General features: G+C 43.2%; 1 protein-coding gene across 1 annotated transcript in view; it reads right to left on the bottom strand.

Annotated features, from left to right (window-relative positions):
- Window positions 1-14,305, bottom strand: part of NOX3 (NADPH oxidase 3) — a 54,675-nt gene extending 40,370 nt beyond the window's left edge. The window contains exons 1-4 of the mRNA XM_064169132.1: window positions 14,261-14,305; window positions 13,535-13,630; window positions 13,229-13,339; window positions 10,863-10,947 (exon numbers count right to left, since the gene is read on the bottom strand). Coding sequence (XP_064025202.1) covers window positions 10,863-10,947; window positions 13,229-13,339; window positions 13,535-13,630; window positions 14,261-14,305 — 337 coding nt within the window. The remainder of the gene's footprint in view (window positions 1-10,862; window positions 10,948-13,228; window positions 13,340-13,534; window positions 13,631-14,260) is intronic.
- Between the last annotated feature and the right edge of the window lie 1,661 nt (window positions 14,306-15,966).

Genomic DNA, 15,966 nt, shown 5'->3' on the forward strand with positions numbered 1-15,966 from the left:
AGAAGAGACCAATCCCACCTAGCTACAACCTGCCTTCAGGTAGTTGTAGACAGCAATGAGCTCTGCCCTGAGCCTCCTCTTCTCCAGGCTGCACACCCCCAGCTCCCTCAGCCTCTCCTCACAGGGTTTGTGTTCCAGGCCCCTCACCAGCTTTGTCACCCTTCTCTGGACACTCTCAAGCATTTCAACATAATCATAGATTAAAACCACAAGATTAAAAACAAATGCATTAATACTTTAGTATTGGTAAGTCTTTAAGTACTTATCCATCTCACTATATGTGCCTGAGGCCAGCTCCTCTGCAGCAGCTGAGGAAAGATACTTTCATGGGAATGAGAGTTAAGGGAGCATGCTGATTGTGGAAGTGCTCAAAGGAGCTAGTGCAAGAAGACAGAAAACTGCACTCTCTCCACCAACAGTAGGTTAGTCCATGTGTCCAGGTTGGAGAGAGATATATGCACTCTGTTCTTCTGAGATGATTCTTCTAGAGCAGTAGTTGTGCTGTGGACTGTCAGGTTGCACTTCGTTCAAAATATAGTATTTAGTTGAGGGATTCCCTGCTGCCGCTTCTTAACATGTGCTTCACCTCATTGCCCCATGCTTAGCTACTCTCTGGGAGATGGAAAGCCCGTTTTAAATCCTTGTTACATTAAATTTAAAGGAGAGCTTTAAACTGAATCCCATGTCCTAGTCACTGGGCTGACAGGATATTCTCTTGTGAGCTATCTCCTGATGAAACCCTTATTTATTGACACAGGCATCTCCAGTGAATATCCTGAGCACCCAAACTACAAAATCAAGCTCCCATTTTTTTGTGAATCTTTGGCCTGATGAATAATAAATTATTTATACAACCTGGAATAGCCTCAGAAGAATGGAGACTGAAACCAAATGGGTATGAGCTGCACAGAGACAAAATGAGCCTGGAAATTAGAAGACAGATTCAAGCCATCAGAGGAAATAACCTTTCAATGAATGGGATAATGGGATCAAGCAACCTAAGCAGCTTTCAGATGGAGGTTGGTCATCTTATGAAATAGCATATATGACGTGACTGTGAGCATTAGAACGTTTGGACTCAGTGACCCAGCGTGTTCTGTGCACATTGCTGTGCATTAGGTGCTGCATGAGAAAGAACTTGGCCAGCATCAGGCAGGAGATGCCCCCCAGAGCCTGTGCGCGAGGGAATACTCCCAGCACCTAGGCAGCATTGGGATACTGGAAGGAACGTTGCACAAGGCCACAAGCAGTGACTGAGGTGTGTGGGTTCAGACCATCAAAGCCTAAAAGCTTGAGAGGCTCTGAGCTGCAGGGTTTAGGTGACAGCTGTGTGGGGGCTGTGGCAATCTGTTTCCCAGCATACAACTGATGTATACACAGTGTATAAACATTGTTCATGTATTTGAGCGTAACAGCACTTTTAAGTGCTGAGTGGGAAGGTCGGGGAGCTGTTCCTACAAAGGCCTCCTTCCAAAACAGATGTTTTGGCCTGCTAAGGCTGTTATCAAATCCAGCTGGAAAAGAACCAAGCCATTGCTTGATGAGGACCTGATTTCTCTGACATCTGAAAGAGCTCACTTGGAGGACTGAAGTGTGGGGTAATGAACCGCTGCCTGCGGTAGGTTGTGGAGTAACGTGCTGCATATAGTCCAGTATTGGCCTGAGAGAAGGAGGAGAGAAACATTTCAAAGGATGAAAAGCCCTGACAATGAATTTCTGAATAGTCTCCTATTGAACAGTTTCATCTCAGCAGCTGCTGGTTATTAGTGGTGCAATCAGTAATGGCACTTGGGCCTCTTGTCCTCTATACCCGAAGGATGCTCTTTATAACTCCGGTATGAGGTAATAGTCACCATAGCCTTGGGACTGGATGAGTTTCACAGAGTTGTGATTCATGGTGTTGTTTGACTAAGGGTTCCCTGCAGCATACAAACTACAAGCCCTTGCTCACTTGAAATAGCAACATTCACTAAAGGTGGCAGTTTGAATGCGTGTTCAGAACATGACAGAGTTTCTCTCTTACCTTTAAAACACATAGATCTTTTTAAGAAGTGATACCACAGACTGGGAGGTCTTTATGTGAAACGATGACATTTCTGCTGTTTAGGATGCTATGAGATCTTGCACTTTCCTCAAAGTGAGGGATGTACATGAACACTACAAATCCTAGTCATGTCAGCAGTGACAGGAAAACTAGTGCTATCTGGTATGTGCCACGTCTTGAGAATTAAATGAGGTGGTAGTTTCTTTCAGACACAAGTCCATGTTTCCTAACAGAGTTATTTGAAATCTTACACAGAAAAAAAAAATCCTTAGAGCTGAGTAGACACAGCTTACAAGAAGATCTCAAATCTAAGGTATAATGAAGGGTAACTGTGTTGCAGTTGCTCCCTGGAAGAGATCAGCTTTCTGCGGCTTAACCTAATAACATTTTTCTGCAGGCTGTTAAAGGACACTGTTTAGTTCATCTGTATGTTGGTCTGCTTCAGTGTATTGCTACCAGTGCAAGCATCATGCTCTCTCTTTAGTGATTTTCCATATCTTCCCTTTTGGGTGTGTGCTAGTTTGAAGCAAGCTGGAATGTTTTGGTACAAGAACTAGATAATGGGCAGTGAAATGAAAAACAATTGTGTCTCCTTCTCTCACAGTCACGCTGAGAGCTCTGGGAAGAAGAAGTAAACTTTCTCCATTTTGTCTTTCACTTCTGCCTTTGCCTTCAGACCTGGTCACATCTCATTAACCTTGCTCCTACTAACCTTGTTCCCTAACCTCTTGGCTGCACCTCTCTTCTTCCTGAGAACTGGGGTAAGGTTGAGAGGGCTGGGGGAGATGTTGGGGTGGTTTGAGAGCCCCTCCTGGGGACTCAGGTTTCTGGGAGGGGAGTTGTGCTTTTGTATTGTTTATCCTTTGTATATTTCTGTATATAATTGTATATAACTGTATATATTGTAAATAGCTGCTTGTAAATTCTGCTAGCTGTAAATAAATTGCTTCATCTATATTCCCAGGGTCCGTCTGAGTTAGCTGGGGCAAATACAAAGTGTGGGGGGGCGGGTAAGAGCCCAAACCATCACAGAGTGACATCCCCTCCAACTTTCATCTAACAAGCAGAGGACTTTACAACTGTAGCAATTCTCCCAGTACGTACAGGAGAGGCCTTTTCTGCAAGCTATTCTGTGGTAGCTGCTAATCATAGGATCATAGGATGTTAGGGGTTGGAAGGGACCCAAAGAGATCATTGAGTCCAACCCCCCCTGCCAGAGCAGGACAATCCTATCTAACACAGATCAGAGAGGAACACATCCAGACTGGCCTTGAAAGGCTCCAGAGAAGGAGACTCCATGACCTCTCTGGGCTGCCTGTGCCAGTGCTCTGGGACCCTTACAGTAAAAAAGTTCCCCCTTGTGTTGAGGCAGAAACTCTTTTGCTGGAACTTACACCCATTGCTCCTTGTCCTATCCCAGGGAGCAGTGAGCAGAGCCTGTCCCCCCCTCCTGGCAGCCTTCAGATACTTATAAACATTTATCAAATCCCCTCTAAGTCTTCTCTTCTCCAGACTAAGCAGCCCCAGGTCCCTCAGCCTCTCCTCATAAACCATGTCCTCCTGTCCCCTAATCATCCTTGTAGCCCTCTGCTGGATTCTCTCTAGCAGATCCCTGTCCCTCTTCAACTGGGGAGCCCAGAACTGAAGGCAGTATACAAGATGAGGTCTCAGCAGGGCAGAGTAGAGGGGAAGGAGAACCTCCTTTGCTCTGCTGGACACATTCCTCCTAATACACCCCAGGATACACTGGAAAATATTAATGTTCACAGTAACAGTGTGCAGAATATGTTGGTTTACCTGCATCTCACATGATTTTAAATATTGCCTAGATTGTTATTAGATTAATACTTCCACTGATTTTTTGTGTGCTGCTAGGAAAAAGTGATGCAATCTAAAAGTGAATTATAGTTGGATGGTAAGACTAATACAGAGATTTAATTCCATTTTCAGTGTACAATAGTTATGGCAGACTAAAAGGTCTGGCAGTGGGTGCATTGCCATTAGCTAAAATACTTTACATGCCCAAAGTGCATTTTCTGAAGGCCCTTTGCATCTATGGTGTATGGAATTCACTAAGCAATTTCAAAATTAAAATGCAAATTCTGAAATCTGAGCTTACAAGAGTTGTGGAATTTTTTTTCTCCCCTGCACCACTTAGTTAACCATGAGGCCATAGGCTGGATGTTAGGAGGAAGTTCTTCACAGAGAGAGTGATTGGCATTGGAATGGGCGAACCAGGGAGGTGGTGGAGTCACCGTCCCTGGAGGTGTTCAAGCAAAGCCTGGATGAGGCACTTAGTGCCATGGTCTGGTTGACTGGCTAGGGCTGGGTGCTAGGTTGGACTCGATGATCTTGGAGGTCTCTTCCAACCTGATTGATTCTATGATTCTATGATTTTCAGTTCTAAGTTTTTCTTCATTCTACATGACCAAATATAAGGCTGAAGATGAGCCAGCAGTGTGCCCAGGTGGCCAAGAGAGCCAGTGGCATCCTGGCCTGTATCATAAACAGTGTGGCCAGTAGGACAAGGGAGGTTATTCTTCCCATGCTCAACACTGGTCAGGCCACACCTTGAGTCCTGTGTCCAGTTCTGGACCCCTCAATTCAAGAGAGATGTTGAGGTGCTGGAAGGTGTCCAGAGAAGGGCGACAAAGCTGGTGAGGGGCCTGGAACACAAATCCTATGAGGAGAGGCTGAGGGAGCTGGGGGTGTTTAGCCTGGAGAAGAGGAGGCTCAGGGGGGACCTCATTGCTGTCTACAACTACCTGAAGGGAGGCTGTAGCCAGGTGGGGTTGGCCTCTTCTGCCCGACAACCACCAATAGAACAAGGGGACACAGTCTCAAGCTGTGCTGGGGAAAGTCTAGGCTGGATGTTGTGAGGAAGTTGTTGTCAGAGAGAGTGATTGGCATTGGAATGGGCTGCCCAGGGAGGTGGTGGAGTCACTGTCCCTGGAGGTGTTCAAGAGAAGACTGGAAAAGGCACTTAGTACCATGGTCTGGCTGACTGGCTAGGGCTGGGTGCTAGGTTGGACTGGCTGATCTTGGAGGTCTCTTCCAACCTGGGTGACTCTCTGACTCTATGTGATCTTTTAAACAGAGTTCTTTTTTATAACCATTCATGAGGACAGAAGGATTTTGACTGTTTTTTAACAACATCTGGAACCTCTGAAGCATTTCAAATGCATTAATTTGTGTTTGACCCCAAAATGTTCTCTCTAGTCCACCTCTGAGATCAGATAAAAGGTTTTATTGGAAGGAGGGAGCAAAAAGGGTTGCTGTTTGAGCACGCTGTTTACTGGACATATTCTTAAATACAAAGAGATGTAATTAAATTATCTTGAAAGTGTGGTCAATTTAGCTGGTCTAAATCAGCCAATTGTGCCTCCAGTGAAGCATGCATAACTCTCACTGAAATAAACAGAAGTTGCATATGTTTTTCTCAGGATGAGATTTCACTCTCTTTTTTTTTCGTGGCTGTACAGCACAATAATCAAATTGGCACTTTCTGCCAGCAGTTAAATGTTTTGTCTAACTAACCTATCAAGAGAAAATCAAAGGGTCAAATTCTGGCCTTCCTGCCCACAGTGGAGACAATGGCTTTGTGAGCAGCTGACCCAGGCATAAGGAATTCTGCCCCTGACTAAGCCCATAGGCTTATGACACTCACTGTCTTGTGACTTTTCTAGTTCCATAGATCACTTAATTCAGCTTTGTGCTGTCTTCATGGTCTAAAAAAGGGCAGGCTATGTAAAAATTACAACCATAGTGACCACACACATGCTGACATTGGATCTTTCTTTTTAATGGCTGTAAACATCAAAGAAGAACATGAGTTCCACGATCTTTTATCCTAGCTGGCAGCTTATAATCTTTCATTCAATGCATTCCTTCCTAGTACTTGCACTAAGTCAAAATGCAAACAGTCTGACTGAAAAAAAAAAAAAAAAATCAAAAACCCCCAAAAGCCACAATTTAATGGAAACTGATTTTCTGCAATTTCTGGAAGTGTGACACTGAGATACCAGCAAAATTCCTTTTGAAGAGAAGCATCTGCTTCTCTGAACACTTCACTGCTTACACAAGCTCAGATCACATACCCACCACTACCAATGTGTGGTTGGAAATGGAAAGCTTTTCCTGCATTTGTAGATAGAGATTTTTCAGTACTTCTCAGAAGCCAAACACCTGCCTTCACTATACTTCTGGTTGCATTCCATGTGCTTGTAAAGAAAAGCTCACTGCTAGAGTTATGAAGAAGGAACCACCACTTCAGACAGCTTAATTACTAAGAGCCTCCTTGCCTTTCCCCTGCTTTCCTCTAGTTGCTTAATCTTGATTTGTATCATAGTTAGAAGACTGTGGGAAGAATATGTGTCTGTAAACTCAAACACCAAAAGAACACAGGCATGTTGTTGTTTAAAACGTGTGCTCTGTGTGGAAGTGAAAACCCCAACACACATACGTGTCCTCCCCAAGATCCCCTGCTTCAGAGAGTATGTGAATGTGCTTTCTGAAGACTAAAAACATTGCAGGAAGAGAGAGGAGTTGTACAAACATTATGTACTTTGTCTTATAGATAGGTTTCAGACAACTGCCTTGTAACTGAAAAGTCTCTTCTGCATTGTGATGGTTTGGGTGTTCCCTACCCCCCCACACTTCAGAAATCACCCAGACTAGACTCAGCTGGCTCTGGAAATTGAATGAAGCTTATATTTACAGCTGGCACAATATACAAGCAGATAGAATCATAGAATCAACCAGGTTGGAAGAGACCTCCAAGATCATCCAGTCCAACCTAGTACCCAGCCCTATCCAGTCAACTAGACCATGGCACTAAGTGCCTCATCCAGGCTTTTCTTAGTTACAGTATATACAGTTATAGACAGAAATAGACAAGGGAAAAGGTAATACAGAAACACAACAGCCCTCCCAGAAACCTGAGTCCCCAGGAGGGGCTCTCAACCACCCCTCCACCCTCCCCGTACCCCTCTCAACCTTACCCCAGTCCCAAGGAAGAATGGAGGTTGGGCCAAGAGTTTAGGAAGCAAAGTGGATTAGTCCAAAATGGAGGGTGAGGTTAGAGAGATGCAGCTCAGCCAGCAGCCCGAGCGAGATTGGTTATCTAATGTTTTTATTTCTTGTTCCTATACATCTCAGCAAGCCTGTGAGTGAAGCAGACATCACCCTTGTTTTCTTTCCACAGCCTGTAATCTAGTTCCTCTCACCGAAACATTCTAGCCTGCTTCAAACTAGCACATGAATTAGAAAGGGTAAAATGATTTTCACTGATCAAACTGAGAGGGCATGAAGCTATGATTTTATTCCAGCAGTTACGGGTCTGTAAGGAAGATTTATTAGTGGAGTAATAGCTCCCAGCTCTTCTGGGAGACAGGCATGCAGAACACAGGAAGCCAAACTAAGTAGAATTCCCTTTTACTGAATTTTCAATGACGCCCTTGATTATAGATAGCACTGTTTACTCCCTCTCTTTCCTCTAACTTCCCTCTTCCACTAGTGTCTAATTATATCTCTTTATGACCTGACCAATTAAAGCCTGCTCTTGAATTTGTGTCAGAGCGGATGAAAAATTAAAGGCACAGCTGTAATTCTTCCAAGGCCACATGCACCTCAGCTGAGCTGCCTGCCTGTTGGAAACCAGACAATACTAATGTTGCACTGACTATTTTTAGCACACCATGAAATAAATACTCTGGAATAACACCACCTGGCGAGTTGAGATGAATACATGAAACTTGGATATTAAAGGAGTCTAGAATGTTATGTTGTGAGGCTAAGCTTACTGATCTGGTTTAACTTCTTGCTATTGATCATACAGGGGAGAACATTCATTTAACTAAGAATTGCTGAATTGCAATAGACTATGTTTTTGTGTGGCAAAAGGCAATATAGGAAGTACTTTGTTAGAAGTTCTTGCCAGAGAGAGTGATTTGCCATTGGAATGGGCTGCCCAGGGAGGTGGTGGAGGCACTGTCCCTGGAGGTGTTCAAGAAAAGCCTGGATGAGGCACTCAGTGCCATGGTCTGGTTGACTGGGTAGGGCTGGGTGCTAGGTTGGACTGGATGGTCTTGGAGGTCTCTTCCAACCTGCTTGATTCGATGATTCTACTTGGATAAATAATGTGTCAGTTGAGAGGCAAATGGCATCTACTTACACATCATTTAAACAAGGTTAGATTTTAGAAAAGGGGACTCAGGCTGCTTCTGAACACTTCTTTACTCTGAAGCACTGCTTTTCTGTCACAATATGTGCTACAGGTTGCACTTTTCAAAAGAATTTGAAATTCACTTTCATGCAAGTGACTTTCTGGCCATTCCTTCCCCAGCTCAGACTACACAGCAATACAAGGTCTTCCCAGTGTTTCTCACCTCTTTGGCTGGGAAGCATGAGTTAATATACTGTCATGTTTTGTTCAGTAGATTTCCCTATATTTTGGTGGGTTTTTTTTCCTCAAATATCTCTGGGGAAAAAAAAGAAGGCAAAAACCAACCAAACAACCACCCCCAGCCCCCACAAACAAACAAACCAACCAACCAAACCCCCAATCCAAATAACAACCCAACATCAAACGGTCATTTTCCCCCCAGAGAGTGACAGAATTAAATGATGGTGCTTTCTGTCATTTCCCATCAGCTCCTATGTCTTTCTCTTTGGAATTACTGAAGCCATAAAGCAATCACTTTTCTGATGGGCTCTCATTTCCCACACTGTCCACCTCACTGCACTAGCAAATGTTTTTATATTAATGCAAAACCCCAAAACCTAACAGCTTTGACTATGCAGTTTCTCTTTCTTTTCTGAATCATAGAATCATAGAATCAACCAGGTTGGAAGAGACCTCCAAGATCATCCAGTCCAACCTAGCACCCAGCCCTATCCAATCAACTAGACCATGGCACTAAGTGCCTCATCCAGGCTTTTCTTGAAGACCCCCAGGGATGGTGCATCCACCACCTCCCTGGGCAGCCCATTCCAATGCCAATCACTCTCTCTGGCAACAACTTCTTCCTAATATCCAGCCTATACCTACCCTGGCACAACTTGAGACTGTGTCCCTTTGTTCTATTGCTGGTTACCTGGGAGAAGAGGCCACCCCCCACCTGGCTACAATGCCCCTTCAGGTAGTTGTAGACAGTAATAAGATCACCCCTGAGCCTCCTCTTCTCCAGGCTAAACAGGCCCAGCTCCCTCAACCTCTCCTCATAGGATTTGTGCTCCAGGCCCCTCACCAGCTTTGTTGCCCTTCTCTGGACATGTTCCAGGACCTCAACATCTCTCTTGAATTGAGGGATGACAAATTACACTCAGAGTAGAAGATGGTTAAATTACATTCCTGGGTTGATTTGTTAATTAAAGAAGCAGTGTTGCATTTTGTGAGAATCTGCTTTATGCTGGAACTGAACTCTGACAAGTGAATGGACATGGCAGATAAGTAAATCATCACAATACACTTTAAGATGCAGGTTCTCATCCCCTGGCTTTGTCCTCTGAACTGTTTAACACTGCATACAAAAGGCAGATTTTAGCTGTTGATTCCTGATGGCAATCTTGACTTCATATTGTTGGTTCACTGCATGGGGACAGTTACAACCTATAGAATCATAGAATCAACCAGGTTGGAAGAGACCTCCAAGATCATCCAGGCCAACCTAGCACCCAGCCCTAGCCACTCAACTAGAGCATGGCACTAATCCAGGCTTTTCTTGAACACCTCCAGGGACAGTGACTCCACCACCTCCCTGGGCAGCCCATTCCAATGCCAATCACTCTCTCTGACAACAACTTCCTCACAACATCCAGCCTAGACCTCCCCTGGCACAACTTGAGACTGTGTCCCCTTGTTCTATTGCTGGTTGTCTGGGAGAAGAGACCAGCCCCACCTGGCTACAGCCTCCCTTCAGGTAGTTGTAGACAGCAAAGAGGTCAGCCCTGAGCCTCCTCTTCTCCAGGCTGCACACCCCCAGCTCCCTCAGCCTCTCCTCATAGGGTTTGTGTTCCAGGCCCCTCACCAGCTTTGTCGCCTTTCTCTGGACACCTTCCAGCATCTCAACATCTCTCTTGAATTGAGGAGCCCAGAACTGGACACAGCACTCAAGGTGTGGCCTGACCAGTGCTGAGTACAGGGGAAGAATAACCTCCCTTGTCCTACTGGCCACACTGTTCCTGATGCAGGCCAGGATGCCATTGGCTCTCTTGGCCACCTGGGCTCTCTTGGCCACACTGCTGGCTCATCTTTGGCCTACTATCTACCAGCACCCCCAGGTCCCTTTCTTCCTGGCTGCTCTCCATCATCTGCTTTAAATATATATCTATATGTATATATAGATATTTTTATATATATCTAGACGAAGAGACAGCTACTTGTCTCAAATTCAGATTACATTAATTACTTGAAAAATAAATGAAAATGTAGTGATAGAGAGAGAAGCAGTGTGACTTGTAAACTTAATTTCCTTAGGAAACCAGAATGTAATGCTGTGTCACCTTCCCAGACAACTACTCTTAGGGATTTAATGCAAGTTACACTAAAAGTTAACAGCACACAAGTTGGTCACACTAACTAAATGACAATCAGTAGTTAACTTTCTAGTTTGAAAGTTTATTGATGTAACAGTCAAACTTCTCTCAAGAAAAAAAAACCAACCAGGTGGTTTCCTGGTGCTATTTAAAGCTGCAGTCACCAAATGATTGCACTAAAATAGGACATCTCAGAGTTGATGTGGGTCACAGCATTAGGCAGAGTCACTGTGAAATTTAAAACACTGCAAGGGCAAAGCAGGAAGAAAACCTTAAAGCTTACCTGCATTTACAGCTATTCCATAGGCGACCGTCTTGTGAAAGGAGATGTTTTTGTCAAGCTGCCTCCTCAGTGCTCCTCCACAGCACTTGATGAAAAAGCAGACTTTGTTTTATATCAGTCCTATTACTATTTACAGAGTGCATTTAGGAGAGGAAAAGAAAGGAGTTCAGTAGGTTTAAAAATGGAATGTTGAAGGAACTCAGTGGAAGTTTTGGGTTAGCCTTAAATCTGGGGCTAGTTTTGACATAGGGAGACCAGTATTGCTTAAGATATTCAACCTATGTAGGTCTCACAATTTGCTCTATTCAGATGTGATTTGTAAGTGGCCTATCTGGACTGGTGATGAAGTAACTTGCTGGGATAAGGACACCAGGCTGAGACACCATTGCTTTGCAAGCTAAGGTTTAGCTGCATGAACACAGCTGAGTTGCTGGCACAGCCAGGTTGCAATGGAAGCATTTTCCCTGCTTTCCTGAAATGCAGACCCCAGGAGAGTAAGGCTGTCTAGACCTCAGGTGGTTGCATGCTTATTTCTTACTGAGCTCTCTTTCCACTACTGGAAAGGCTGGATGGTGATGTGCTGATGGCCAGCTGGGTGTCTGTGCAGAGCCAGCCTGGGGCTGGGCCGTGCGGCAATTAGCCAAAACTAACACACTCTGCTGGAACCTAGACAGTCCTTACTGACCTCATTCTGTCTTTGAGTGCTGTTGTGGGTGTCTGGATTGCTCACTTGACCTGGAGCAATGCCATGTGTCATGCCAAAGATCTTGGCATTTATCCACATTGTTCCCAGCTAATAAATCTTCCCAAACCCTGGAGCACCATGGGGTGCAATGCCAAGGCACAGCACCTCCTCAGAAAGTCACTGGATCCAGCCCTGCACTCAGTGTGCAGGAGCAAGTAAATATTCTCTGTACCATGCTCCTCAAGAAGGTGGTAATTTCCTGAAGAGTGAAATACTGATTGTCTGTGAGAAGAACTCCACTCTGCTGAGTTCTTACTCAGCATCTAACTGGGCATGTGCATACTTTACATTAATTCACAAACTCATTCAGAAGTCTAAGAAGACTTCTTTTGTACTTGCTTAAACACTCAGCTCATGAACTCGAGCAATTAGAAGACAATGCTGATTTGAGCCTAAAGGCTGGTTGAAATGCTACTCTAACTCAGAAAAAAACCCAACAAACAAAGAGAAATGGGCAGAAATGAAATAAGAATCAGCTCACTGTAAAATAAATTAATGTTATGATTTCTAAATCCCTGTTGTTCTTGGAGGCATGAAGTACCCAGTGATTTTTTTATCCAAACATGTGGTATTAAAGTTGCTCTGACCATTCTAATTCACTGCAAGTTGTAGATACAGCTAGTGAGCAAAAGTCTTAACTATTTTCTATGTGTGATGAAGAGGTTAACCTTAGTTCCTCTTTGCAAATGACCACTCCATTATGAAAACAGAGTCACAAGGAAGGAAGATCTCAATGGTGGCTACTCAGGCAAAAGGGCTTAGACATGTTCCTTATTGCCCTTCCTACACTTTTATCTGTGCATTTTCTCTTTCCAGTTTTCACTTTGCAGCTACCCAGTGTTGGATATAGTAATATTAAATGCAGTGATTTTATAGAATTGTCTGACTGTGGTACAGCTACTGGAATATTATACAGTGGAACACAGGCTATGGACAGGTGAGAGTGCATGAGAAGTACTGATAGAAGGTTGGAATGACCTTAGAGAATGGTGTAACAAATGTAAACAAATGTAAGGCTGGAGCCTGTGGTTTTCTCCTGTCTCTGCTTAGACACAATATACCTGTTGCTGAGAGAATATGAAGAATGTCTATGCAAATTAGTGTGTAATCCTAATGTAGTCCTAACCTAAAGTGTATGCAACCAATTAGAGTCTAACATGATTTGTAGCCTTCTGATGAAAGTATATAAGCCCATGCTTGCGTGTAATAAACTGGAACTCGCTGGAACTTGCTTATGTTAAGCCTTTCTCCCTGTCTCTTATTACCCCTTTACCAGTGGTAAAGAGCCTGTGGCAACCCAGGATACACATGATGGATATGTATTTTCTCCATTTGGGCAAGCTGCATTATTATGTCACTCTTTTGTGGCTCCTCACTTTTCACTTCATGATGCCATGCTGCCAAAAATCAGTTTTGCTTCTAGAGCACTGTGTTAAACAAGCCATTTGTTTCTCTTCAGTCATGAATACTGACAATTTAAATGGTAATAGCTAGGCAATAATGTACAGAGCTCTCTCTCTAAAATAAAATATTCCTTGGAAAGTGTTTGCTATGGATAATACTGCTGAACTATAGGAAAAATAAAGAAAAAAGAGGAGGATAATAGAGAAATGGTACTTACAATGCTTGCTCCTCTTAAGAATGAAATAAGGTTTCTACTGACTGGTAACAGGATTAGCATGCAGTTAAAGTTAAGGCACGTTGCAGAAGCTCTCGCCCAAGCCAGGGTTGACTGTATATGCAACAGTACAAAGAAATTAAATCACAAGCTTGACATTAGAAGGGCAAAAGAAAGAAAATACCAGAGTACTTATATGGGAAAATGACGGTTGAAGCACCAAAAGTAGTATTCTAAATGATGTAACTAAAATCAAATGAGGCATACATTCTTCTCATGGAGCCTTTTAACAGTCAAACTTGTACTTACTCCTAGCATAATCCTTGTGTAAGTGTAAGCATCTTCATCTTCATACCAACGGAAGGTCTCAATGAACAAGTAGCAATTTAGTGCCAGCCACACCAGCTATGAAGCAGACAGGCTACGAATTAGTGACACAGTGGTTTTAAATGCATATAGAACTGGCTGTGGTTATGTTTTTAAACCTATCCAAGAGATCACCCAAAATCAGAGTGCAACACAGTTCCTCATCACAGACCACAGAAATTACAAGTGCCTGCTGGAATGAGGCTGTCTTTTGGCAAATGCAGGCTTACAATCCTATCCCCATAATCCCAGAAGAGGATATAATAGACTTTGTGATGGTAAACTTGACCATAAACACAGGGCTTAGCCTGATCTCTAAGAAAGCAATAAAAGTTAAAATGAATAAATTCCAGCTGAGGAAATTCCTTTCTGTGCCTCCCATATGCCAGAGCCTCTGAAAAATAATTCAGATTAGAATTTCAATTACAGTTTCAAACTTGTGCTCTCTATCTGAGGTACATAGACATAAAAATAATTAAAAATAAACCAGTAAGACTTTAAATTGGTTTTAACACTGGTTATAAAAAGGCTGTTGAATATTTTATAGCAAGTTTTACATTAAGCTTGGGAGTATTACTGTAAGCAAACCATAAAATGTCTTTTAAACAATCTTAAAATATTTATAGATACCCAATTAGATTTTTTTTTTTTAATGCTGAAAATACTCACAAATAATAACACTGAGAGTTTTTCATTCAAAATCCAGAGTCCCATCCTGAGTGCCTCTCCCAGTGCTAGTGGCAGCTGACTCTTGCCTTCCAGTGTAACCTGACTTCTCTGTTCATTCCTCAGCCTTTTCTACCAACTCCTTTTGGTTTCAGATTTAATAGGTACCTAGTGGGAGCAGCATCTCTCCCTAGGAATTTTCTAATTAAGGATGGCTTGACAAGAAGAGATTGCCCAAGTGACATGTCTCCTGACCTCTGTAAATAAAATGCTGGTCATTGTCCAGTCTCTTCTCTCACCAAAGTTCTTTCTCAGCACATGAGAGGTGCTGTCATTAAATTGTCTTCCTGTACTAGCACTTACTTGGGTGGAGCATTTTGCTTTGTGCCTTCACTTTGAACACAGTGCACCATTCTTTCAGGATTTCTCTTTTAATTCAGTAGCAAATGGAAGCATTCTTTATGTGTCTATAAGATGGAAGTGTTGGTAAAAGAGCTTGGGAGTGGCAAAGTCAGTCAGAAGTTCAGAACTGTCAGAGTAAAGGGTGCCCCTCTAACACTAGTCTGGGTTTCTTTTGAATACAGATTATGGCACTGTTAAAATGCATGATAGTTTTTCATCCAGTTGGCTGCAGTTATAAATAAGGAGCTGTTTTCTCTTTACATTGTTTGATGTAAGGACATAAATCCTACTTCCTGACCTCTCTGCTAGCTGGAGAGAAGCAACAATTAATTTCCTTCTGGGCTTCTCTATCAAGTCTCACAAACACTGTTTTCAGTCATGACCTGTGAGGTGAGGAAAGGGTGCCTGTTTCAGAGGTCTGAGCATAGAGAGGTTGGGATCACAGGATCAGAGGATGTTAGGGGTTGGAAGGGACCCAAAGAGATCAAGTCCAACCCCCCTGTTGGATAGGAGGACAATCCTATCTAACACAGATCACAGAGGAACACATCCAGACAGGCCTTGAAAGGCTCCAGAGAAGGAGACTCCATGACTGTCTCCCTGTGCCAGTGCTCTGTGACCCTAACAGTAAAGAAGTTCCCCCTTGTGTTGAGGCAGAACCTCTTTTGCTGGAACTTACACCCATTGCTGCTTGTCCTATCCCAGGGAGCAGTGAACAGAGCCTGTCCCCCCCCTCTTGGCAGCCTTCAGATACTTATAAACATTTATCAAATCCCCTCTAAGGAAAAGCCCTGTCTGCTATTTGTACCTAAGGCTTGAGCAGACCAGCAAGTTCTGTGGCTTTCCATGTGCTCTGAACTCTGCTCCCATGTTTTGTCTGCAGAGTGATGCTGCTTTAGCAGGATTTATGGTACTCAGGAAGTATAAGTCTCTTCCAAATATAATCCTCAAACACTGTCCAGAGATGGATATTATCTTTTTTAGGAGTTACTTTTATTTATAAACCCAGATGTTTCTCTTCCTCCTAGTTTGATTTGAGAACTTTTTAGCCTACTTACTTCTCCTCAGAGGTTTACTCTTGTGAGAGTCCAACAAGCAAAAACAAGTTAACAATATTCAGTGAGAACTGAGCAAGTTCTCAGCAGGAACTTTTTGTCAGGACAGTATAACAAAGAAAGCTATTGGTCTGCTCAAGTGTATTCTTTAGCAGGTGGCTGACACCATGATTGTATTCAATATGAAGAACACATTGTCTCATTTGCCTTTCCTAAGATAGGAGAATTTATAGGTTTTTCTCCACTTCTCCT

Source organism: Pogoniulus pusillus, chromosome 31, assembly GCF_015220805.1.
Source record: "Pogoniulus pusillus isolate bPogPus1 chromosome 31, bPogPus1.pri, whole genome shotgun sequence".
Lineage (NCBI taxonomy): Eukaryota > Metazoa > Chordata > Aves > Piciformes > Lybiidae > Pogoniulus > Pogoniulus pusillus.